At 37.9% G+C, this 25,668-nt stretch overlaps 2 protein-coding genes across 2 annotated transcripts; one reads left to right on the top strand and one right to left on the bottom strand.

The window, feature by feature from the left end:
- Positions 1-2,985: 2,985 nt before the first annotated feature.
- LOC114046992 (olfactory receptor 24-like) lies at positions 2,986-3,977 on the top strand. The gene is given in 2 exon segments (XM_027867635.1): positions 2,986-3,525; positions 3,528-3,977. Coding segments are annotated over 2 exon segments (990 nt in total).
- A 10,892-nt stretch (positions 3,978-14,869) lies between these two features.
- Positions 14,870-15,838, bottom strand: LOC114046991 (olfactory receptor 1B1-like). Its single transcript, XM_027867634.1, has one exon. The coding sequence runs from the start codon at positions 15,836-15,838 to the stop codon at positions 14,870-14,872; it is 969 nt and encodes a 322-aa protein (XP_027723435.1).
- Between the last annotated feature and the right edge of the window lie 9,830 nt (positions 15,839-25,668).

Below are 25,668 nucleotides of genomic sequence, written 5' to 3'. Positions count from 1 at the left end.
TGGCATATTGTAAAGAGTCAGAATATCTGGGCTTGGGTCCTGAAGATGATTCCTAGATGTAGGATTTTGATTCCATAATTTATACTCATCCCCAGTTTGCTCATCTATAAAATGGGGATAATTCTTGTGAATATTTTTGTGAGTAAATGTGTGAGCACTCACAGATTTGTTATGAGAAAAGTACTTTGTAAACCAAAGATCTATATACAAATGGAAATTATTATTAGCAGCATTGTTTTTCTGACAAGAAAGCTGAAACAGAGAGAAGTATAAAATCACAGGATTTAAGTTAAAATGGGCTTCAGAAATAATCTCATTCAATTTCTTTATATCACAAATGAGGATTCCTGGGCAAAGAGATATTGAATGCCTTTCCCAAGGTCAACCTGCAATTCAATGAAGAATGGGAATTTACTCTATGATTTTTCTCCACCTTCTGTGTTCTCTCAGGAATGGGTACCCCCACAGGTCTTAGTTACCTCTAATAATAAGTTCTTGGGGATTGTTCCATGGAAACCACTTCAAGCCTGAATGCTGATAATGCCCCTTCTCAAGTGCCAGCACAATCATAATGGCTAAAGACCAGGGAGCCACTCAAAATCCCTCAGCCCCATTGATTTCCTCTAATCATCTTCAGATACTCTCACATATTCTCCATTCAACTAGTTCTCAGACATGAAGTCGTCAATTTGTGACTGAGCTGAAATGAACTGAAAGCAGAAGATTTCAACTTCCTCCCAGTAACTGTAACAGCAGAAGCTTTGCCCTGCCCAGCTCAGTTCAGTGAGTGTTTATCCTCATGGCTCAAGATCAAATGTTGTCTAGTGGTGACTATTCTAACTTTACAGTGGTCATGGGAGGTAGCATGATACAATGGAAAGATTATTGGACTAAGTATTAGAATTCTAGTCTTGACTCTGCTAATTACTATCCAGTGACTGAGACTTAATACTTTGAAAAAGCAATTTTATGTATCTGAGCTTCGGCTTAATAACTAGTAAAATGAGAGTGTTGGACTATATGAGCATTAGATGCAAAGGTTTCCTATATTTAATGTTCCAAGGTACCTCCTAACTCTAGCATTCTGTGTTCTAAAATCCTTTCCATCTCTAAGTTCCTATGGTTCAGATACGTATGAAGCTGTGTATCCCTGACTGGTTGGATGTCCATACTTAAACAGCCATTCTTACCACTCAAAAGATAAGCCATTAAAAATCATCAGGTGGCAGTAAGTAGAGGGAGAAGCAGTCTGGAGGAGGAATTAAACATGTCTTTCAGGATGTTCCCAAACCCTTAAACTGTAAATAGGATAACATAGGAATCCTCATGGAGAATTAATGGACTATAATATATGTTGGAATAAGACAAGAGAGAGAATGAATTTGTCCTCATTTTGTCATCAGTCAGTCAATGAACATTTATCAAGGTCCCTCTATATGCGAAGCTCTGAGGTATGAAGAAAGGTAGAAGATGATCTCTGCTTTCAGGTACCTCACAGTCTAATGGGAGAAAATACGCAAATGACAATGCACAAACAAGCTATATACAAGAGAAATTTGAGACAATCTACAGAGGGAAAACTCTAGCATTAAGAAGGGCCAGGAAATGCTTCTTCCAAAAGATGAAACTTTATTTGAGACCTTTTCTGAGAAGGAAGCCAGGGAAATTAGAAGGTGGAGAAGAAAAGGAAGAGATTTCTAGGCATTGCAAACAGCAAATAAAAATTCCTCAATTTAGAAAATGGAGTGTCATGTGTGAGGATCAACAAGGAAGTCAGTGTCACTGAATCACAGAGTACAGTGTGGGGTGAGGAGGTGGTGGCAGCAAGGAATAAGAAACCTAGAAAAGTAGGAAAAGGCTAGGTTATAAGGATTTGAAAAGTCAAACAGAAGATTTTCTATTTGATTCTGGAGGCAATATGGAGTAACTGGAATTAATTGGGGAGGGTGGGTATATGCTTAGCTGTGCACTTCTTTTATGGCAGGCAACATGATTTCAAGGGAATTAGAGCAACTATATGCACACCCCTTTCAGGCTACCCAGCCCCATTGCTCCACTGGGGAAGTCAACCTGAGATACCTGTTCAGGTATCTAAAACCTGAAATAACCGGTTCAGGCTGGATCTTAGTAAATCACTAACCTTAAGAATAAAACATGTTGAAATTCTACTCTGGTACTAGGTGTCTTTCCTGAGATGGAGACAAGATCTTGACACTAGAGGCCACCTCACCCTTCCTTCTTAGTGTCTCCTTTCCTACCAACATGAACAATAGGAACTTGATCAAAGAGTGACTGGTAAGAAGGACACTCCAGAGGCACAGAATGAACTTGTCGCTTGTCTACTCATCAAATCATAGGACTTTAAAATGTGGGATTTAGAATATAACATGGAATGTTAGAACTAAAAGGGAACCTAGAAAGTAGAGTGTTAGAAATAGTAAAAAAGACTATTAAAATATGAAATGTGAAATGTTAGAGCTAGAAAGGGCCTCAGAACAGAGACTAAGACTATAGATCATCAGACCAGAAGGAACCTCAGAGTCCATCTACTTCAACCCAAATTGATGAATCTGCTCTATAAAATCCCCAACAATTGCTCATCACCCTCTGCTTGAACCTCTCCGGTGATGAATATATGATTAAAAATTGAACCTTGTGGGACAGCTCTGAATGTTTGACACTGAATCAATGTCTGCTGCCCTGTAATTTCTATCCCATCATCTTAGTTATGCCAGTGTAGGGTCAAAAAAATAAGTCTACTCTCTCTTCTATATTACAGCACTCCAAATATTTGAAGGGAATATTATGAGTTAATATGGAAAGACTTTAATGCAGAATTTGTTATTCATTATAAGTAATGCAAATTGTTAGAAGAAATGATATTAAAAAGAAACATTAAAGCATAAGTTCAATATGACTTCAAAAAAGAATTGTTCATTTTTAAAAATTTGATATTATATTTGTCTCCAGAAGAACACCAAAAATATGGACAAAGGAAATCAGACTGGTGTCTCTGAATTCTTTCTCTTGGGAATCTCCGAGAGACCTGAGCAGCAACTGATCTTCTTTGGACTGTTCCTGGGCATGTATTTGGTCACTCTAGTTGGGAACTTGACCATAATCCTGGCCATTATATTTGATGCCCACCTCCATATACCAATGTATTTCTTTGTGGCAAACCTTTCCTTCGTTGACTTGAGTTTTCCCTCTACTATGGTCCCCAAGATTCTGGTTGACACTAAATCAGGAAATAAAAAAATCTCTTATGGTGGGTGCCTGACACAGCTCTACTTCTTTGGCCTACTTGCACATCTGGACAATTTCCTCTTGGCTGTCATGGCCTATGACCGTTACATGGCCATCAGTTGTCCCCTATCTTATGCCACTGCCATGAGTCCCCAACACTGTATTTTGACGGTGGCAGTATCCTGGGTGGTTACTGTTATTCATGCCCTGCTACACATCCTCTTACTGGATCGTCTGGTCTTTTGTGGTCCTAATACCATACCCCACTTCTACTGTGATCTCTGATTCCACTCTTAAAACTAGCTTGTTCAGACACTCATATAAATGAACTGATGCTATTCTTAGTGTCTGGTACTTTACTTGTTGGGCCTTTTCTGTGTATCTTAGTGTCTTGCATTTATATACTCTTGGCCATACTGAAAATCCATTCTCAACAGGGAAAACACAAAGCCTTTTCCAACTGTACTTCCCACCTCTCCATGGTCTCCCTGTTCTATGCCTCAGCAATTGGGGTTTATTTGTGTCCCTCATCCATTAGCTCCACTTGGAAAGAGAGAGCTTTTGCAGCCATGTACATGGTGGTGACCCCAATGCTGAACCCCTTTATCTATAGCTTGAGGATCAAAGACATGAAGAGGGCCATAAGGAAGCTTTACAACAAGGGAACACTCTTCTTTTGGGAACTGACCCTGACTCTCAGAACTCAGACTTCCCAGCATAGCAAGCAATGACTTTTAAGGCTACCGTGGATTCATTTTTTATAAACTAGAATATATCTGGAATCAGAATAAGAAAATCTTAGAGTCATAAAGGACTAAAGAGGCCTCCTAGTCCAACTTTTCCCTGAAAAGGAATTTCTTCCACAACATACTACAAAAGATATTGATGATAAGAATGGTGCCAAATAAGGAGCAGTTGAAGAAACTAAGGATACTTAGCCAAGACAACATAAGACTTATAGGAGACAGGGTAGCTATCTTCAAACGTTAGAAGACTGTTACCTAGGAGGATTAGACTTGTTGTGAGTCATTCCAGAGAGCATATCTAGAATCTATCAGTAGAAGTTACAAGGAGACAGATTCTAATTCAACATATATACAAACTTCTCAATGCTTAGAACTATCCAAAAGTGAAATGGGTTTCCTCAATTTATAATGAATTCCCCATTATGAAAGGCTGCTTATCCTAATTTTGAATGGCTCTTACTGTTATGAAGTTTTCTTTATATCTAGCCCCAAAATGCCTTTTTCCAATTTAGATCCATTATTCCTAGGTCTGTCTGAGGGACCGAGAACAAGTCTGATCCATCTTCCTATAACAATTTCAGATATCTTCAGATAGTGTTCATACTCCCCTCCCATATAAAAACATATACACACATATATGTTTTGCTTTTGACACATACATACCCCATTTCCTTAAAAAATCCTCATATGATCTATTTTCTAATCTCCTTATAACACTGATGTCCCTCCTCTGGACACACTCCAGCTTCTACCTCTCCTATAGTCCTAAAGTGTGGAGCCCAGGACATAACATGCAAGATATGGCAAGTGAGCAGTCAAAGGACATTGGAACCATGACCTCCCTCACTCTGTGTGCTACTTATTCTGCTTAAGATTGAATTATTGGTTTGGGGCAGCTGTAGCAAACTGTTGACTTATAATGAGTTTTCTCACTCCAATAAAACTCCCAGGCTTTTCCCCATGAATTTCTCTATAGCTATATCTCTTCCTTGACTGACGTGTAGATCAGTCATAGCCTCTGAGATATAAAATAGTTTTTAAAAGAGGGATTTGAGATTATTGTCATCTGACCATCTATCACCTTTAATAACTTAAGTGATTCCTCTAGTTTATCATTACCAAACATCACCTTTTAGTTTGGGAAAAGGAGATACGAGTTAAGAATTTAAATATAAAATCACAGCCAGAGTAATAGAGAGGCTGGCTTGGGGCTAAACAATTCTATGCCTGAGAAACTTCCCCAACTACATTTGTGTTGTCTATGACCCACTATTACTTTTTAGGATTTTAGAGTTGGTATGAACCTTGGAGATCATGTAGTTCAATGTTCTCATTTCGCATGGAGGAACCTGAATTCCAAAGAGAGGGGACATCTCCAAGATGTCATAGATAATAAGGGGCAGAACTAGGATTTGAAAACAGGTCTTCCTCCTCAAAGTTTTCTTTCCAACAGATCACTGCAGTAGACATTCAATTGAAAGTGATTGGCCGATAACGTGATGCTGTAAGGTTTCTATGAATCCAGTTTCTAAAGCATTGTGGAAAAAAACAAATTAAGCCTTTTTTTCTTCTTCTTTATTTTGTCCCAACTTTCCCCAAAATTTTGCCTCAATGTTGTGATATCATGCATCCTGTAACTAATTTTCTACTTTGCAAAATAAGAAGGCTGAGCTAGATAACCTCTAAGGCACCTTCCAGTTCTGACATTGTATGACATAAAGAAGCTTTGTTTAAACATAACCCTGTCTCAGATTAAGAGAAGAGGGTGCTTGGGATTTGGGCTCAGAAGACCTGGGATCAAGTTGAGGCCCTGCTAATATCTCTATAGACTTAAACAAATCACTCAATTACTTAAACTTCAGTGTCCTCACCTATAAAATGGAGATAATAACACTAGCACTATCTATTCCACCAGACTGTTACTGAGCTTATATAGGTATATTATGAAGGGTATTCCTGTTTAGGTATAGGTTGGATTCAGTGACCTCCAATATTCCTTTCCACTCTGAAATTCTTTATATGAGATGAAATATATAAAATTCTTTGTATATTATAAAATTCTATGCAAATAAATGTCAACCATTGCTATTATTAAAATTGCTGTTATCCTTTGCACAGGCCCAAAGAATTACAGTGTCTGATTTAAGGACTTGGGTGGGGGGGGAGTTGAATGAAATGAATTAGAAAGGAATAGCTACAACAGAGGTAACAATGCAGAGGATCAAAGATTTCTGGCATAATAAACTACAAAGGAGCCTTTTTTCCATTGACTATTTCTTTATACTTAAAAAAAAAAGTCTGTGCATGTTACTTCATTGATGAAGAGAACTTCTAGTGTGGAAATTCAACCTGCTGTCGCATGTTAACCACTTTTCTGTAGCCTATAATTTTAAAGTGTTACCTGGAAGTTCTGAGTGGATAAATGTCTTGCCAATGGTTACACAGCCAATTATGAGTCAGAAATGTGATTCAGACCCATGTCTTTCTGACTCTAAAGCCAGTACTCTATCTACTACATCACACTGCTCTTCTTCATCATACTCACCCATTAGAAAATCCACCATTGTAAACAATGGAACTTGATTAAAATTGGTTAATTGATTCAACAAATATTTATTAATGTCTACCATGTGCAGAACTGGATGATAGAGAATGAGGTCATTACAGCATTTAAATAAGATACTATCCTTACTCTCATGATATGTACAATCTATGAAGGAAATGAGACACCAACATAAATACTTATATTTTTAAAATTACATAATAAATGTGTCAGAGGTATGCAGGAGGGAAAAGTTACTATTTGAAGTCCAAGGCAGAAAGTCAATTAATTGACAAGTATTTACTAAATGACAACTATTTTCCAAGCACTGTGCTATGTGATAGGGACACATATACAGAAATGGAACAGTTCCTTGCCCTGTAGGAGCCTATATAAATTGGGAAATATGGTAAATAAACATGTATACAAAAGAAATACAAAGTAGATACAAGACACTTTTGTTAAGAAAGGCAATATCACCAGGAATCAGAAAAGATTTTGTGGAGGATGTAGATGTTTCAGTGGCGTTTAAATAATGGGTAGAAACTCAGTTCAATTCAACAGGCATTTATTTATTAAGTACATACTACATACAAGGAACTGTGCTAGGCACAGGAGATGTAAAGACAAAAATGAAACATAGTCTTGATCCTAAAGGAGTTTTCATTTGGATTGGAGAATGCTATATTTACACAAATCGATAAATACAAGATACTTTGAAGCCAGTTGGGATGAACCTTGCAGATCATGTAGTAGAAGCCTCTCATTTTGCAGGGGAAAACCTGAATTCCAAGAGATGAAGTGACTCCTCCAGTATAACATAGATAATAAGGGGGCAGATCTGGGATTTGAAAACAGGCCTTCTGCCTCAAAGCCCAGTTTTCCTTCCATCTATGTACTACTTCATAGAGATTAATGTAGAAATATAAATAACCAAAGGATCAGAAATTATTTCCCACAGGAAAACACAAAAATTATAAACACTTATCATTTCAATTCGCTGACTGTTGCACTTGGCAATTACTTCTGATAGTTTGAGGGAGAGGTGGGGAGGAAATCCCTCTTCTGTTAGGGTAACAGAGGAAAAGGAATTTAAAAAAGATAAGATGATGAAGTGAGATTGTAAATCAGGTCAATGGGGCCCAACATGATTTGAACCGGAAAACGATTGTGGTTGGGAGTTAGTTTTGAAATGTGTCTCAGCAGCTAAGAGTTCTGTGAAGTCCACATACATGGTGGCTAGCACATATTTTCATTCCCTTATCTGACTGAAGGGAGCACAGGGAAATAAAATGAGACAAGTTAAGATTTATCCATTGAACTTGGTCATGTTTCTGTCTTTTGTTTTACCAGGAACACATGAGGTGACATTCCCTCCATGGCCAATACAATACCTACATATTCAGAAAAAATTGTTTCTCCCCGCTGCTCTGAGGATATCTTATCCTGGAGGTCTGGGTTATAAGCACAAATACTTTTTTTGTAGAGTAAGGACTGGGGATCTAATTGGGAGACAGAGGAGCTTTATTTTCAACTAACCAATCTCCAACTCCCCATCACTTTGTAACCACATGCCGGCACCCAGTAGTGTCTGACTAATGTCTGAATACTCAGGAAGCATGCCACAAACCAATAGTACTAGAGGACAAGATGGATCTTGATACTCCACATGATGGTTCAGTCTCTTGCTGCTCCTCCAACTCTGAGTCACGTGGTTGCTTCCCTTCTCAGGGATTGTTGGTTCAACAAATTAAATGGAAGTCCTCTTCTTTCCAGGACCTTTGATCCAAGAATGCGGCATTGTCCAGGAAATTCCCTGGCCCTGCACTCCTAAGTCCTTACTGCTCTACTTCCAACTGCTGGTATCTTTGGGGCTAAATTATTCACTGGGAAGGAATATTTAGATAGACAGGTTTCCCCTCTCCCAAGGGACTCAAGTCCATAGTCTAGTCTTGGGTATCTAGTCTCTGGACTTTATCTGTGCTCAATTATCTCCTGATCTCTTGAACTAAAAGGGAGAAGAAGAGGAAGAGCATTCCAGCCTTTGAAACATCAAGAAAAAAAAAAGACACAAAGAAAGGATAGCATAAGGTGTGTTCAAGGGATAGAATGTAGATCAGTTTGGAACTTAGAGTGTGTTGGAGGAGGAACTGAAAACTTCACATTTCTAGATTTCAATAAAGTTTACAAAGTGATTTATTATTCCTATTTATACCTGGAAGTGTAAATGGGATAATCTAATGTTTAGAAGGCACTTAGTCATCATACTGCTCTCTTAAGAAACAACTTGATGTAGATGAGTCAAAAAATTGGATTTGAGTCCAAGATCTGACCTAGCTGTGGGTCCTTAAGTAAGTTACTTTCCCCATTCAGAACTTCCATTTTCTCATCTGCAAAACAGGAGTGGTGATAGCCTACACTCCTATCCTCAATTGAGTTGCAAAGATTAAATAAATTATTTATTGTAAATCACACCATGACCCATAAAAATAAAGTGAACTTTAATGCATTTATCTTGGAATCCTGGGCATTATAATTATCTGTGAACATACCCATCTAAAACTTCATGAAGGCAAAAGTCATTGAAATTTTCTCTCCTTTGGTGACTAGGACAATACTTTTCTCACAGTAGAGAATCTGTTCAATGAAAGCATGTATGAACAAAAAAATTATTCTTGCAAATAAATGTTCAATGAAGGCATATATGAAAAAAGAATGAATGATTATAATACATAGTATTGTGAAATGTTTCAAAAATTTATTGTCCATACATTTACTTTTTTCTCTGGGAATCTTCCTGGTAACAACGTAAAATTTCTGAAGCTTTTGACTTTTATATTTCTCATTGTATTCCTAGAACCTAGCACAGTACTTAGTACATACTAAGAATTTAATAAATGCTTATTTCTTGCTTACCTGATTTTCTTCAGACAGTGAAGGGTATGGTGGTTCATTGAACAAAGAAACAAAGGAACTTCTCTGGAAACTAAGGGAATGATTTCCCTCTCTAATTGTTTAGGTCCTTTCCAGAGCCCCAGTGGGGCCTACTTCTTTCTCAGTGATACTGACATTTTTGCATTTTGTTGTCTCCCTTTAATTACATCTTAGCTCATGAGGATCTTTGAGGGCAAAGAGCATATGTTTGTATTTCCCAGTGTCTAGTACAAAGGCTTCTACATAGTAAGTAATTAATAAATGTTTTTAAATGGAATTGAGTAACCATGGCTCTTTCTTAAGGAGAGCTAGTTCTAGTGTGGTTTAATGAAAACATTATTGAAGTTAGATAAGATAAAGCATTTATTACATACTTAGTATATGTTGGGCACCATGTTAAGCACTGGGGATACAAACAAAAATATACTACACAGTCTCTACCCTCAAGGAGCTTACCTTCTGGTGGAAGAAAACACTTGAAAGTAGAAAGGCTGAAGAGGTGCAGGAAATACTATAGAGTCTGAGAACCCAGCAAGTTAAGGCCAAAGCTGGCCTATTCAATCCCAAAGAGTCTTCAGTTTTCCAGTGGGAAGAGAGTGAAGATAGGAGTCCAAGTAGAGATGGCTGGGCTGGAAATGTTCAGGTATTATACTTTAAGTCAGACTACTTGAGTGCAAGTCCTAGCCCCAATACTTACTTTTTACTTAAGACTGTGACATTCTATTTTTGTGTGGTTCTAAAGAATATACATATAATTCTTGGGGATATATAAGTTCATTTGTTCATCAATTAATGGGTGCCTATCATGAATAAGGCACTATTCAAGGCATTTTGGAGGATCTTAAGATGTAGAAGATATGGCTACAAGTTCCTTGAGAACAGGCTACTAGTTAAGATACGATAGAAATGTCTGTTGTGATGGATTACTTAATTCCTCATAGGTGGATAAAGATCCAGGGTGGAACACATGCATCTTATTGAAAGTATACTTTCTGAAGTGTGTGTGTGTGTGTGTGTGTGTGTGTGTGTGTGTGTGTGTGTGTAGATGTATAGCTATAGGATCATAGGTTACTAGGCTTTGGGGCTGGAAAGAACTTTTGAGTTAACCACCTAGTTATACCAAAAAGCTAAATGAAGCCCAGAGAGAGAAAGTAGACTTTTCAAAGGTCACACAGAAAGTCAGAAACAAAGCTGAGATTTGCATCCACATACTCTGACTTCAAATCTCACACTCTTTTCACAATTCCACATTGAGTCCTTCAGAGAATGCTTTAAAGTGAAAATGGAACAACCTAGTTCCAGTATATAGATAAAATAGTCATGTACATACAACATTTTCTAAAAAATGTACTCAATTCATCAAATATTTAATGAGCATTTATTATATACAAAAACAAGTACTGGGTTCTGTGAAGGATTCAAAGGTCTGAAAAGTCCTAATAAATATTCATATTACCTCTAGCATTAGGGAAGTAATAATCCTGCTGTTGTCTGCCCCATCATACTTCTGCAGTATTGTGTTCAGTTCCTGACAACACATTTTGGAAATGACATTGATAATGTAAGGAGTATCAATCAACCAACAAGTATTTATTAAGGATAATGTGTACTACTATGTGCCTGACACTGTCCTAGATTCTAGAGACACAAGGACAGAGAATGAAATAATCTCTATAATATAGCTGTAATAATAGCAGCTAACATTTATATAGTGCTTTAAGGTTTGCAAAACACTTTTACAAATCTCATTTTGTCTCACAACCCTGGGAGGTAAGTGCCATTATTATCCCCTTTTGACAGATGAGGAACTGAGGTAGACAGAAGTTAAGTGCCTTCCAAAGGTCTCAGCAAGTACATGTTTGAGGCTAGATTTGAACTCATGTCTTCCTTACTCCAAGATTAGACTATCCAATGTGTTACCTAGTTGTCCTCTCTGCTCAAAATGATCTTACATTTTAATGGATAAGACAACAAATACATGTATATGAAAATATATACAACATAAATACAAATCTATTACTTATATACACACAGAAATGCACAAAGTAATTAAATACAAGGTAGTTTGAAAAGAAGGGGCCTAGCTGTTGGGGGATCAGCAAAGGTTTCATGTAGAAGTTAGTGATTAAGCTGCATTTTATTTTTAAAGTAATGTTTTATTTTTCCCAATTGCATGTAAAAACAACTTTTAACATTCATTTTTTAAAATTTTGAAATCTAAATTTTTTCCCTCCCTCTCTTCCTGAGACAGTATGCAATTTGATATGGGTTATACATGTACAGTCATTCAAAACTTATTTGCATGTTAGTCATATGAAATAAAACACATACAAAAAAACCATGAAAAACATAAAGTGAAAAACAGCATGGTTTGATCTCTGTTCAGACTACATCAGTTCTTTCTCTGGAGGTGTATAGCATTTTTCATCATGAATCCTTTGGAATTGTCTTGGATCGTAGTATTGCTGAGAATAGCCAAATCATTCACAGTTAGTCATCATACAATATTGCTATTACTGTGTACAATGTTCTCCTAGTTCTATTCACTTCACTCTGCATCAGTTCATGTAAGTCTTTCAATTTTTTTTTCTGAAATCATCCTGCTTATTCCATCACAATCATATACCACAACTTGTTCAGCTGTTCCCCAATTAATGGGTATCCCCTCAATTTCTAATTCTTTGCCAACACAAAAAAACTGCTATAAATATATTTGTATAAATAGGTTCTTTCCCCTTTTTTATTTTATCACCTTGGGATATATATCTAATGGTGATATAGCTGGGTCAAAGGATGTGCAGTTTTATAGCCCTTCAAATATAGTTCCAATTTGCTTTCCAGAACGGTTAGATCAGTTCGCAACTCCACCAACAGTGTCCCTATTTTCCCATATCCCCTCCAACATTTATTACTTTCCTTTTCTGTCATATTAGCTAATCTGACAGGTGTGAGGTAGTACCACAGAGTTGTTTTAATTTGTATTTCTCTAATCCATAATGATTTGGAACATTTTTTCCTATGATTATAGGTAGCTTTGATTTCTGTCTAAAAACTACCTGTTCATCTTCTTTCACTATTTATCAATTGGGGAATGACTTTTATCCTTACAAATTTCAGTCAGTTCTCTATATATTTGAGAAATTAGGCTTTTATCAGAGACACTTGTGGTCAAGGTACTCCTCCAGCTTTCTATTTTCTTTCTAATCTTGGCTGCATTTGTTTTGTTTGTGCAAAATATTTTTAATTTAATGTATTAAAATTATCCATTTTCCATCTTGTTCTCTATCTTGTTTGGTCATAAATTCTTCCTTTATTTATAGATCTGACACATAAACTATTCCATGCTCCCATAATTTGCTTATGGTATCACCCTTTATGTCTAAATCATGTATCCATTTTGAATTTATCTTGGTATATAGTGTGAGATGTTGGTTTATACCTAACTTCTGCCACACCATTTTCTAGTTTTACTAACAGATTTTGTCAAACAGTGAGTTTTTTGTCCAAAAAGCTTAGTTCTTTGGGTTTATCAAACACTAAATTGCTTTAGTCATTTATTTCAATGCATTGCTTACATTAGTATTAGTAATTATATTAGTAATTAGTAATAATAGATTACTATTCCAGTGATCCACCAGTCTATTTCTTACCCAATACCAGATTGTTTTGATGATTACTGCTTTATAATACAGTTTCTACTCAAGTATTGTTAGGCCACCTTCCTTCAAATTTTTTGTTAATTCCCTTGATATTCTTGACCTTTTTTTCCTCCAGATGAATTTTACTATTTCTCTAGCTCTATAAAATAATTTTGGTAGTTTGATCAGTATGGACCTAAATAAGTAAGTTAATTTAGTTAAAGTTGTCATTTTCATTATGTCAGCTTTGCCTACCCATGACTAAGCTGCATTTTAAAGGAAGAACAGGGTTGTGAGAGGCAGCGGTAAGAAGGTACCTTACTCTTCCAGGCATGGGGACCAGTGATGCAAAGTCATGGAGATGGGGGATAGAACATCATGAGGGAGGAATAGTGAAAATGCCTGTTTGGTTAGATTACACAGTGCTGAAAGGGGAGTAATAAGTCTGGAAAGGTAAACTGGGGCCAGATTATTTTTAAAGCTACTAATTCAAAAATTATTATTTAATGTACTTTTAAAAGCAAAACAGAGGAGTTTATATTTTATCCTAGAACTTCTAGAAAGTGATTGGAGTTATTTGTGAATATTATTTGCACAGTCAGACATGTCCTTAATAAAATTACTTTGGTAATTTAAATAGCAAAATGGTAGCATTGTGTAGAATGAAGTGGATTTTAGCTTGGAGAAAAAAATTAGGAGGTATATAATAACAGTATTTAAGTTTAACTTATGTGGAAGAGAGACTAACTGATTTTGCTTGACCACAACAGTCAGAACAAGAGAAACTGGGGGAAAGCATAAATAAAATTTATGCTAGATAAAAGAAAAAAATCCTAATTATTTAAGGTATCCAAATGTGGGATATGGAAGGTTTTCCATCTCCTCCTCCAAGCTCCCTTAGATCTTCAGGAAAAGCTTGGTTCTTAATTACTGGTTATGTTGCAGAAGAGATTCTAGTCCAGGTATAGATTGTAATTGATGGCTCCTCAGTCCCTTCTGACATTGAGATTTTCTGAAGCCATGACCAAAGAGATTTGCAGTCTAGCAGACTTATGAATTCTATGAATAGGATAAGCTTCAACAGAAGTCCTATTCTATGGAAGTCCTAGTTCTAATGGATACACTAATCTTTCATAGATCTATCATAACCAATAAAAGTACTGAGTTCTAGATCAATGATTCCCAACCTTTGAGTATGAAGGTTCTTTTTAACATAAAAAACCTCATACTATAGTAGTTGCATTATTGTTTGTGATCCCAAATGCTAGTGCCATCGCTCCCTATTTCATATTTATTCTCTTTACCTTCATCCTGTATGTAATTATATATGTACTTGTTGTCTCTCTAATTGAAATGTAATTTTTTTTGGAGTAATGATTTTTTTCATTCTTTGCATTTGCATCCCCAGAACCTAGCACAGTGCCTGGCACATACACCCTTAATTGTTAATTTAACTCCTTAATTTATTGTAAAAATATATGATGACTAAAAATTCTTTGAATTCAGAAATACTTTTTATAGTTATTTTTCATTTTATTAATCACAACAGTACCTATCTATATCTATTTTTATATCTCTGAAAACCAAACTCACATACATGTGTGGTACATTTGTATTCAGCTTCAGAAGGTGCATTTGCTTATTCATTATACTGAATCAGAATGAATATTTTGCTGGAGCTAAGACCACCATGGCAATGTTTGGTATGCACATGGATCCATGAACTCCTTGGAATAGATCTGCTATAAGGATGCCCATATGTGTCAGGGCCAATCCAACTGGGGGTTCACTCTACTGGAACTCAGAAGTCTGTGGAGAGCATTCTTAACATTCTTATTTCTGAAGCTGTAAACAAATGGGTTGGCCAGAGGAGTAATAGCTGTATACATCACAGCAGCTGCCATGTCCTGCTCTGGGGAGTTGTGGGAGGGTGACTGGAAGTAGACCCAAATGACAGTTCCATAGAGGAAGCAAACCATGGTGAGGTGAGAGCTGCAAGTGGACACAGCCCTCCAGTGACCAGCTGCTGAGTGCAAGCGGAAGATAGCAGCTGCAATACGGGCATAAGAGAATAGGATGAGAGCACAGGGACCTGTCACAAATAAGCTACCCTCCAAGAAGATGGCCAGCACATTGTATTGGGTGTTAGAACAGGATGCCCGAACCAGGGGCCAGTGGTCACAGAAAAAGTGAGGAATGTAGACAGTACCCCCACTATCCCCAGCCCACTGAAGAGGCAATAAGAGCCCTGAATGCAAAATGGAGTGGAACAGGGACAAGATCAAGCAGGAAGCCATCAGGCAGTCACAAACATGGTGGTTCATCAAAGCTGAGTAGTGCAGTGGGTCACAAATGGCTACATAATGGTCCAGTGCCATGACAACCACCACTAGTGTGTCTGTGACAGCAAACAGATAAAAGAAGAAAAACTGGGCCAGGCAACGGGCTGCAGGGATGACTGATTGGGGAGAGACAAGATGGGCTAACAGCTGAGGCAAAGTAACTGTGGCCTGTCCTGCATCCACTACAGAGAGGCCACGAAGAAGGTAGTACATGGGTGCACCAAGTTGTGAGTCCCAAGAGATGAGCAGAACCAGCATCAAGTTACCCATTACAGCAGCCACATAGGCAACTAAGAACAGTGGAAAAAGAAGATGATTGGGGGGTCCACCTCTCCACAGCCCCACTAGCAAGAATGTGGGAGTATGGGAGGCATTGGAGGAGCAACTCATGGTAGGAATGTGAAGTCAGAGGGCCTTGTGTGAAGGAGAAAGGGTGAGTTCATGAGTAGATCTCAGTCACTCTGGTTTATTAATTCAGTTAAATACTAATACCTACCCTCTCCCACATCGTCAATCTCTCATTCTCTCCCTTCAGTAAATCAATGAAGAAAAACTATCAAGAACATAACACAGTACTAGGCATTGTAAAAGGGGTTGGGGTGGTAAAAATTGCACATAAGATATATTACTACTCAAGGAACCTAGCAATGATTAGCATTCTGATTTAGCACCAATAAAATATCCATTGTGACCCATATGATAAGATAAGAAATTCACATGATAACTTTTCTAGGTTTTGTGTTATTTGACAAGACACTTCCTCTTTGGACTTCAGTTTCTTCATCTACAAAAAGAGAAAATTGGACAAGAATCATCAATTTCAGTCCAATCCTTTGATTTTTCACATGGCTTCTAGTGTCCTATCTAATTAAATATCTATACTCTAACAATCTACCTGGCTCTATATTCTATGTTCTAGCAGTCAATGTCCTAAGTGCATGACATTTTGAAAGGGAATGGCATTGGGAATTAGGAATTAGATTTCGTTCCTAGCTTTTCACTAATTAGATTGTAACCACATTTTAGTCTCCTTTGCTTGAGTTTCATCTAATATGCACTCACTATTCATCAGTGTCTCCCAAAGCTCTGTTGTGGGCTCTCTTCTCCCTCTATACTGTCTCATTGGCAGTATCAGCTCCTATGAGTTCAATCATCATTTCTATGCAGATGGTTCCCAGATCTATATGTCCAACTTCATCTCTATATCCCAGATCTACATAGTCAACCTAATCTCTAGCATGATCTTCAGTCCCACTTCACCAACTGCTTTTTGGATATCTCAAACTGGATGTCTTGTAGGCATCTCAAACTCAACATGTCCGAAACATGATTTATTACCTTACCCACAAAATCCTCCTCTTTTCCCAACTTTATTATTGATGACACCACCATCTTCCCCTTCTCTCAAGCTTATAATTTCAGGGTCATCCTTAACTTCTCACTGTCACCCACCCCATATATCCACCCTGTCATTTCTACCTTCACAACATCTCTTTATGTTGCCTTTTCCTCTCACACAGACATCACCCTAGTTAGTATAGGTCCCCACCACCTCATACATGGACAAGTGTGATAGTATTCTAATGGGTTCCTCTGCCTCAAGTCTCTTCTTATTCCAATGATTCTTCACAGCTGTCAAAATGTTTTCCTAAAATGCAGGTCTGACCATGTCACTCCCCTACGCCAATGGGCTCCCTACTTAATAGGATGAATAAAAATTCCTTTGGTGAACATTTAAAGCCTTTGTCAAGCTTACCTTTTCTTACCTTTCTAGTCTTCTTACAGTTTTCCCTGCTCCACATATGTTGCCTTCTAAATGCACTGGTCTGCTTACTCTTCCTCACATATGACCCTCCATTTCCTATTTATGTGTTTTGGCACTGGCTGTCCCCCGTGCCTACAATGCCCTGCCCTTTAGATGCTCTGGCTTCCTTCAAGATTTATCACAAACCATATCTTCTGAAGGAAGCCTTTTTCTAGTCCCACTCTCTCCTCTAAGCCTTCTCTCTGCTATCGATTCCCATTTGTATTGTACATATCTTTTATTTATGTAGTTATGTCTCTCATGTTAGAACATGAATTCTTTGAAGGCAGACTGTTTTTGCCTTCTTTTTTGTATCCCCAGAACTTAGCACAATGCTGGACACATAATAAACATTTCATAGATGCTTATTGACTGACTGACAATAAAATGAGGGTGATAATAGTAGCATCAACCTCATAAGGCAGTTGTGAGGATGAAATGAGATAAAATGTGCAAAGTGCATGACTATTTTTACAACACGACACAAATGTTTCTATTAGTAATTATGACTATTTCACTACCAAATTCCTTCCTTAATAATTCTAAATCTAAAGCTGATGCTTTCTCACTACCCATTTTCTCCTTAGCCCCCTACAAATTTGTCTTCCATTCCTACAACTCTGCTTAAACTGCTCTGTCCAAGATCTCCATGACCTCTCCCTACCAAATTTGATGACTTCTTCTTACTTCCTCCTTATTACTCAATACTTCCTTTTTTGAAAGGATGATAGAGAGAAAGAAATAGATCATTCTTGCTATTTTCAAATACATGAGGGGTTCTCATGTGGAAGAAAAATCAAATTTTTTTTCCAGATTTCAGAACTGGGAATCAATAGTTGTAAATTACCAAGAAACAAGTTTTAATTCAGTATAAGGAATAATGTACTAACATTTGTCTGAAAATTAAGGGGGCAGAGGTAATGAGCTCCACATGACTATTACCCCTTTTCAGGAATGTTGTAGAAATGATTCATATTTCACTTATAAGCTATGTGTGCCATGTTATTCTTATATGCAATTCCAACTCCAAAAATCATAAACTACCCAGCTTTGCCTCCACAATAAACTCATTTTCCTCTGAGTTTATAGTTAACACTATGAAATTTTAGAGCCCAAATAAATCAAAATACCTTCCTTAAATGCAAAAGGTTGTAAGCCTTCATCTATTTTGAAATGTCATCTCCACACCCCATGACCTTCCTCATGCTTTCTTCCTTCCAACCCCCCAAATCCTCCCTACCTGACTCCCCAGTGATAGTTTCTCACCTGCTCTTCTTGGATTGGCATGTAGAAGATCACAGTAGCAGCTCTATTCTCAGAGACTTAAAGTTGCCTTCTTTTCCAATTTGAGTCTGTGGGAAACAAGGAAATTAAAGAGAAAGGGCAAAAAGAAAAAGGAGAGAGGAGAAAAAGAAGAATCCCAAGGCCCAGGGAAGGAGGCTTAGCTACCCAGGTACCCTCTTTTGTTGTTCATTTAGTCAATATTCCATGATTCATGATAACATAAACTATTTTTTATAAGCAAACAAAAATTAAAGATCATTGTGCAAACACCAGCTCTCTGGGGCTAGTGCCTAGCATTGAGGGGCAAAGATAAAGCTTGGAAGATCTTCCCTCAGATTGGTCATGGGTGGAAAATGGGGATATTTTGATTCAGAATGAAGTAAGAAGCAAGTATTGTGAAAGAGAAGAAGAGAGAAAAGGGGAACATGGACAAGGGTCAAGGATAAAGAACGAAACAAAGAGAGAGAGAGAGCAACAGAGAGAGAGAAATGTGAATGGAGATATACAGTTTGAGATAGAGAAGGAGGGGCAGCTAGGTGGTGCAATGGATAGAGCACCAGCCCTGAAGTCAGGAGGACCTGAGTTCAAATCTCACCTCAGACACATAATATTTCCTAGCTGTGTGACTGTGGGCAAGTCACTTAACCCCAATTGCCTCACCAGAAACCAAAAAAAAAGATAGAGAAGAATTTGGGGCAGAAAAGGGAAAAGACTGGGATAAGGAGGCAGTGGAAAGAAACAGTGGGAAAGAAAGGATAGTGAAAGGGAGAGCAATAGGAACAGGGAAAGAAAGGAGAGGACAAAGACAAAAATAAGCAGAGCAATGGAAAAGGAATACAGGAAAGAAAGAAGAGGTAGGGGAGGAGAGGAACAAAGAGAGGGGACAAAGAAAGGGGCAAGGGATAGAGATAAGGAAGAAGAAGGGGCAAAAGAAGGAATGAGAGGGACCAGAATACGCACATAAAATTAAATTATGTAGAAAATTAAAGCAGGAGCCAAAGAAAGAAAACTGGAATAGTGGATGGTAAGTAGAGGGATAAAGGAAGGGGAAAAGAGATAGTTTAGGAACAGTTGGGATTATGGAAACACACAGAAACTAAAGAGTAAGGGCAAGATAGTAGCAAGAACAGGGGACAATGTGAAGATAGTACAGAAGAGGGAGAGAGATGGAAAAGTTAGGAATACGGTGGCAGGGAAGAGACAAAGAGGGAAGAAGAGGAAAATGTAATAGAGACTATGAGTGCAGACAACACAGAGAGGAAAAAGGAATAGGAAAAATGATACCCATGAGATGGAGAATTGAAGAGGCTGGGAAGGAAGGAAAATATGGTTGGGAGAAGAGCCAGGGATCTAGATCTCAGAACTTACCTGACAGGAAGTTGACATAAAACACAGGGTGTGGGGATTCTGAAGCTCAGTCAGTACTGTTCGCATCTAGGGGTGGTTGGAGGCCATGAAAGTGTCTACCATGGGCTCAGAGAGGTAGGACATGACACTCAAGTCTTCAGGGATAGATGCATTCAGCCATATTTAAAGGTCTAGGACTCCATGGGCTCTACCCCTTTACTCCTCTCACCTTTCCCTCCCCCAAGATTCCATCCATTGCTTCTTCATCCCAAACTTGGCCTAGATTCAACAAAAATGAACTTTTCAACATCCCACAGGAAAAGTAAATAAGGGGAAAAAATCCTCCAGAGGTGTATGAAAAACATTACAGTATAATGGGAAGAGAGAGGATGAGGGTGTAATCTCTGGCTAAAATACTAGTCTAATTCTGAGCAAGTCATTCCACAATCCCCATTTAAGCCTTTTTCCTCATCTGCAAAATGGGGGAAGTAATCCTTGCACAACCTACTCCATGGAGCTTTTATGAAGAAAGCACTTTGTAAATAGTAAATTCTAGAAACAAGAGTTATTGTTACTATCTTTATCAGGTTTCTATACACACTCTCCTTACAGGAGGTCATATTTACCCTTTTAAGGAACCTTGGGGCTGCTAATTCTCCCCTGGCTTGAATAACTCACACTAATCCTAAAGCTGTGGAGACTAAGATAGGAATGCCTGATGAGGAACTAGCAGAATTCTGTCATTAAGGGGAGTCCATGAATAGTTATGGAACTTCTAGCCTAAACAAGACAATGACACATCCAGGAGAAAGGGTCTAGGTTGCAGAAAGGTCTATGATCATATCATATAAGAACTCACTGAAAGAACTAAGGATATTTAGCCTAGAGAAGTCTTAGAGCATGTATGGTCTCTACCTTTAAATATTTTAAGGTGATCATGTGAAAAGATAGGAAGAGGTTTTGTGGAAGATAGGCCTATTTGGCCTATCAGGGAATATTTTTAAGAATACGTAGAACTTACAGGAAGGCAGACTGGTTTAAATAAGGAATGATTTCAGAACAATCAGAACTGTCCTACAATAAAAATACAAAATCTTAGTTTTCTCATCTTTAAATCAGTGATATTCTTCCACACTCTACAAAGTTGTCATAAAAGGGGAACTTTGTGAACCTGAAAACATCATTAAAAGTTAGTAATATTTTCCGTTATTATGATTAATACTTATAGATGACTCCTGGTTAAGTTGGCTATGTTTAATGGAGAAGTCTAAATCTTCCACATATATCCCAACAAATATCTAAAAAGGACTTCAGAAAAATCAGTGAAGAAAACTAAAAGAAACAGAAATAAGCTCCTTCATCCAGTGCAGAAATGCACACCAAAAAGATGACCAGAGTTGTGCAGAGTCAGGTGGATAGGTCACGCAAGAGAAGTTAAGTGAAGTTTAAGTTAATTTGAAAGCCAGAAGAGGTGGGAAGAAGGGTCCTGCCAAGAAAGCCAGCTCAACTCTCATAAATGAGTGAGAGGCTAATGAAGAGGATAAAGAGCTAGAACATAAAGTTAGCCGACTCAGGTAAATAGCTGGAAACTGGTAGAGATGAACAGAAGAGCTGCTGCAAGAAAGTCAGTGAGAGCTTCTGCAAATGAACCTGAAATCAGTCGGTACTCTGTACAAGGGTAGGTAACAAACCAGTACAAGTTCTAATAACTGGAAACTTGAAGCCATGTCCTGGTCCCTAAGAACAGAGTAGGAGTGAGAAGGGTAAAACCAGCACCCACAGTTCACTGTTCAAGAACACAACTGACTTGCACACCTCAAGGCACTGGAAACCATAGAAGGAGACAGGACTGACCTGGGTTCCAACACTAGAGGGAATGTATAATGAGATAAATTATTATTTCTCTCTTGTATTAATAACTAATTATTGAATCAGGACCAAAGTTTTCCCCCTTTTCTATTTCCTCATCCAGAAATCAAGTAGTGCAGGAAATCTTTCTCAAAGATAGTAAAAGAAGTTCTAAGTTTAGGCTAATGAATAGATTCCTGCTCATAGTGTTTACTCAGACAGTATGGAGAAATGTGGATTTGCCCTTTTGTCAGATAGGTGATATGGAAGTGGAAAAGTCTCTTTGAATAAGACTTAGGTGATCCAAGTCATGCACCCCCAAGACTCTCCTCAGAATGAGCTCACACCTCAGTATAATATTCATACTCTCTCATTATTTGTTGCCTAGAGTTGATTGCCACCCTTAGAAAAACCTGCTCTTCCAAGGGCATGTAAATTGTGAGCCCACCACCATGACAGGTCTTTTGCCTTCAAAAGTGCCACTGACTTCTTTTTATTAATAAACATGCTAGCCTTATTAATAAAATGATTACTTTACCAAGAAACTATGTCTCTCAAACTTTTTAAATGTCACAATAGAAGACTGTACTCTCCAATATCCCACTGGTCTTGTCAGGGCTACTCAGGATAAAACTACTTCTTGATTAAGGGTTGTAAATGAAGACAAAGACTAATTGAAGACAGAACCCTCAATGAACAGCCAGGAAATCAAGATGGAAGCCAAGAATTGAGGCACTGAATTGGGCCTAATATTTGTCACCCCATCTGGATTGGCAATGGTAGTGACATCCAAACTATAGAGGAGGCAGGACCAAACCAGGCCTACACAACCGTTCCATGACTCCCAGAGGGCATTGGTTTAAGCACAAAATCTCAAACTAAGAACTGAAGTTGAAAATATATGTAAACAGAAGGAAAAAATGAACACAATGTAGAAATATTGTGAGTTTAAAAAAGCCCATGAGTTAAACCCAGAACAGTGCAACCCAACAACAATGAAAAATATAGCCTTAAAGAAAAAAAAAATTACTTGGCCACAAGGATTACAAGAATGATTGGAAGAAATTAAATATGGGATTAAACAAAGTATAAATGAAATTGGAGTTCAGGAGGGAAAAAATTGACAAAAGAACAGGTAGTGGAAAATCTTAACCAAGGATAACACTGCCTGAAAATTAGAATGGAATGAAAAGAATCTTCTGACTCCATGAAGCAAAAAGAAAATAGGACAAAGTAAAAACATTGAAAAATAAAAAAAATCTCTCTTCTGACAGAAACGACTGATCTAGAAAACAAGTCAATAATGTTCATTCAAGAATCATTGAACTCTGAATACCAAGACCAAACAAAGAATCTAGACAATGTACTTCATCATAAAATAAAAGCCACTTAGTTCTATTAGAATCAGAGGATAAAGTGGAACCAGAAAGTGAAAACAGAAATATTGGTCACTTCCTGAGAGAAACCTCAAACTGAACATTTTCAGAAATGTCATTGTCAAAATCAACAGCTTTCAAGTCAAGCATAATGTTTTTAAGTAGCCAGGAAAAAAGACCAAGCATCAAAGAACCATAAGACTTAGGTGTAACCAGTATAAAGGAGGAGAAATAAAAGATATAGGACCAAAAACAACTAATTGGAATCCTAAAGAGAAAATATACTTTAATAGAATAAAAGACTTTCTAGTATTCCTTACAAAAAGATTAAAGCTGAGTAGAAGCTTTAAAATGAAACCCAGTAGTTAAGAAAAATCTAGAAAGGTTTTTGATCTTTTGATCAATTAGAAGGAGCTATGATGAAGTCCTTACATCCTAATATGGGAGAAAAGACAAATGTCACTCAAACTACTGAAGCTTTCAAGTGTCACAGAATAAGTTAACTAAGACAAACACAAGGCCTAAAGGGGTAGTTTTGTTCTATATGTCTACATCAGATGAGGGGAAAATACATATGTATAAGTATATAGAAATTATATGCAAAATGAATACATGGTAATTTCACAGGAGAGAGTGGGATGAGCAAAAAAAAGGCTTCATGTAGTAGGAGGCATTTGAGTTTAGTTTTTCAAGAAGCTCTGGAGTCTAGGAGGAAGATCTGAGGAGAGAAGCATGAGAGACAATCTATGCAATGGCATGAAAATGGGAAATGGAACATTATATGTGAAGAAAACAAGAAGCCTAGTTTAACTGGATTGTAAAGTGTGCAAAGGGGAGAAATACAACATGATCTTGAAAATATAGGTTGGAGCCAAGCTGTAAGGACTTGAAATGCAAAAGAGAGGAATTTGTATTTGTATTTGTTCTTAAAAGTAATAGGACACCACTGGAGTTTATTGAGCATGGGAGTGGCATAGTCAGATTGGTACTTTAAGAATATCACTTTGGAAGTTTTGGAGACATGGAGACCAATTAAGAGGTTATTGTACTAGACCAAGTTAAAAGTGATGATAGCCTGAACTAGGATGATGGTCATTTGTGAGAAGAGAATGTATGTATGTAAGGGATGCATACAAGAAATGTTTTGTAGTTAAAATTGGAGATAGAATTACAAACCCCCAGAACTATCTCTGAAAATGGCAGCACAAAAAACCTAAAGCTTGGAACAGTGCCCCCTTCAAACTGGTAATAGGACCCAACTTTAACACAAAGTTAAAAGTCAAGAAATAGGCTGTAAAAATGAGCAAAAAATAAAAAAGAACCTGACCATAACAGGTTACTATGGTGACATATGATGACAGGGAAGATCAAGACACAAACCTTATATAATCCTTAAGGGGGGGGTGGATAGTCAATGAAATAGAGGACTTTCAAGTATTCCTGATGAAAAGACCAAAGATGAAGAGAAAATTTGACTTTAAATACAAAACTCAAGAGAAGCATAATAAACATGAAAGAGAAATCATAAGGGATTCAGTAAGGTTAAACTGTTTACATTCTTACAAGGGCAAGTGATACTTGTAACTTCCCAAAACTTTCTTATTACTAGGGCAATTAGAAGAAGTATACGTAGACAAAGGACATGAGCATGAATTGAATATGATGGGATAATCTTCTAAAATATAAAATTAAGGGGTAAGAAAAAGGAATGCATTAGGAGAAGGGGAAAGGGAGAGGTAGAATAGAGTAAAGTATGTGACATAAAACAGGAAAGAAAGAGTTTTTACAGTGGAAGGGAAAATGGGGGAAGTGGGAGGAAGTGCATGAACCTTGCTGTCATCAGAATTGGCTCAAAGAGGGAAAAAACATGCACAGCCAGTTAGGTGTAGAACTATATCTTACTGAGAATAAGGGGCAGAGCCAAGATGGTGGAGTGAAAGCAGTGACTTGCTCCAGCTCTCCCCCAAACCACTCCAAATACCTGTAAAAAATGGCTCTAAACAAATTCTAAAGCGGCAGAACCCACAAAAAGACAGAGCAAAACAAATTTCCAGCCCAAGACAACCTGGATGTTTGATCAGAAAGGTAGATCGCGCCAGGTGGGGAGAGGAGCACAGTTCAGCATGGGCACAGGCTGCAGTGACCCTGGAGCAGGCCTCAGAGAACTGAATCGCAGGAAGCTGTGATGGTTTCCAGACTTCTCAACCCATGAACACCAAAGACAACTTAGGTCAGTGGGAAAAGTCTGTGACTGCTGTGAGAGAAGGAGCTAGGTCTCAGCCACAAGTCCTGAGCACAGCCTCTGGGGCAGCAGCTGCCTCCTGAGCTTCCAGCCCACAGACTGAGGGGGAATCAAGTGGCTGATAAGAGGGGGATTGCAGGTATCTCCCCATCAGTGCTGAGGCAGGAATCTCTTGCTGTGCCCTTGCTTGGATCTGGGTCACAGTGCTGAGGGGTGGTCCTGGGGTGAGGAGGAATGCTGGCCTGGTGGAGCTTGTTGTGGCAGTGGAGAGGAAACACCCCACTCCTTATCATACCACCTTGGAAGAACTGAAAATTTA

Source organism: Vombatus ursinus, unplaced genomic scaffold, assembly GCF_900497805.2.
Source record: "Vombatus ursinus unplaced genomic scaffold, bare-nosed wombat genome assembly UNPS02014786.1, whole genome shotgun sequence".
In the NCBI taxonomy this organism is placed as follows: Eukaryota; Metazoa; Chordata; class Mammalia; order Diprotodontia; family Vombatidae; genus Vombatus; species Vombatus ursinus.
This window is presented reverse-complemented; position numbering and strand designations above follow the sequence as displayed.

What these genes read in the sequence shown, in the direction of transcription:
- LOC114046991 (XM_027867634.1), bottom strand. Translation starts at nt 15,838, where the DNA reads ATGAGTTGCTCCTCCAATGCCTCCCATACTCCCACATTCTTGCTAGTG.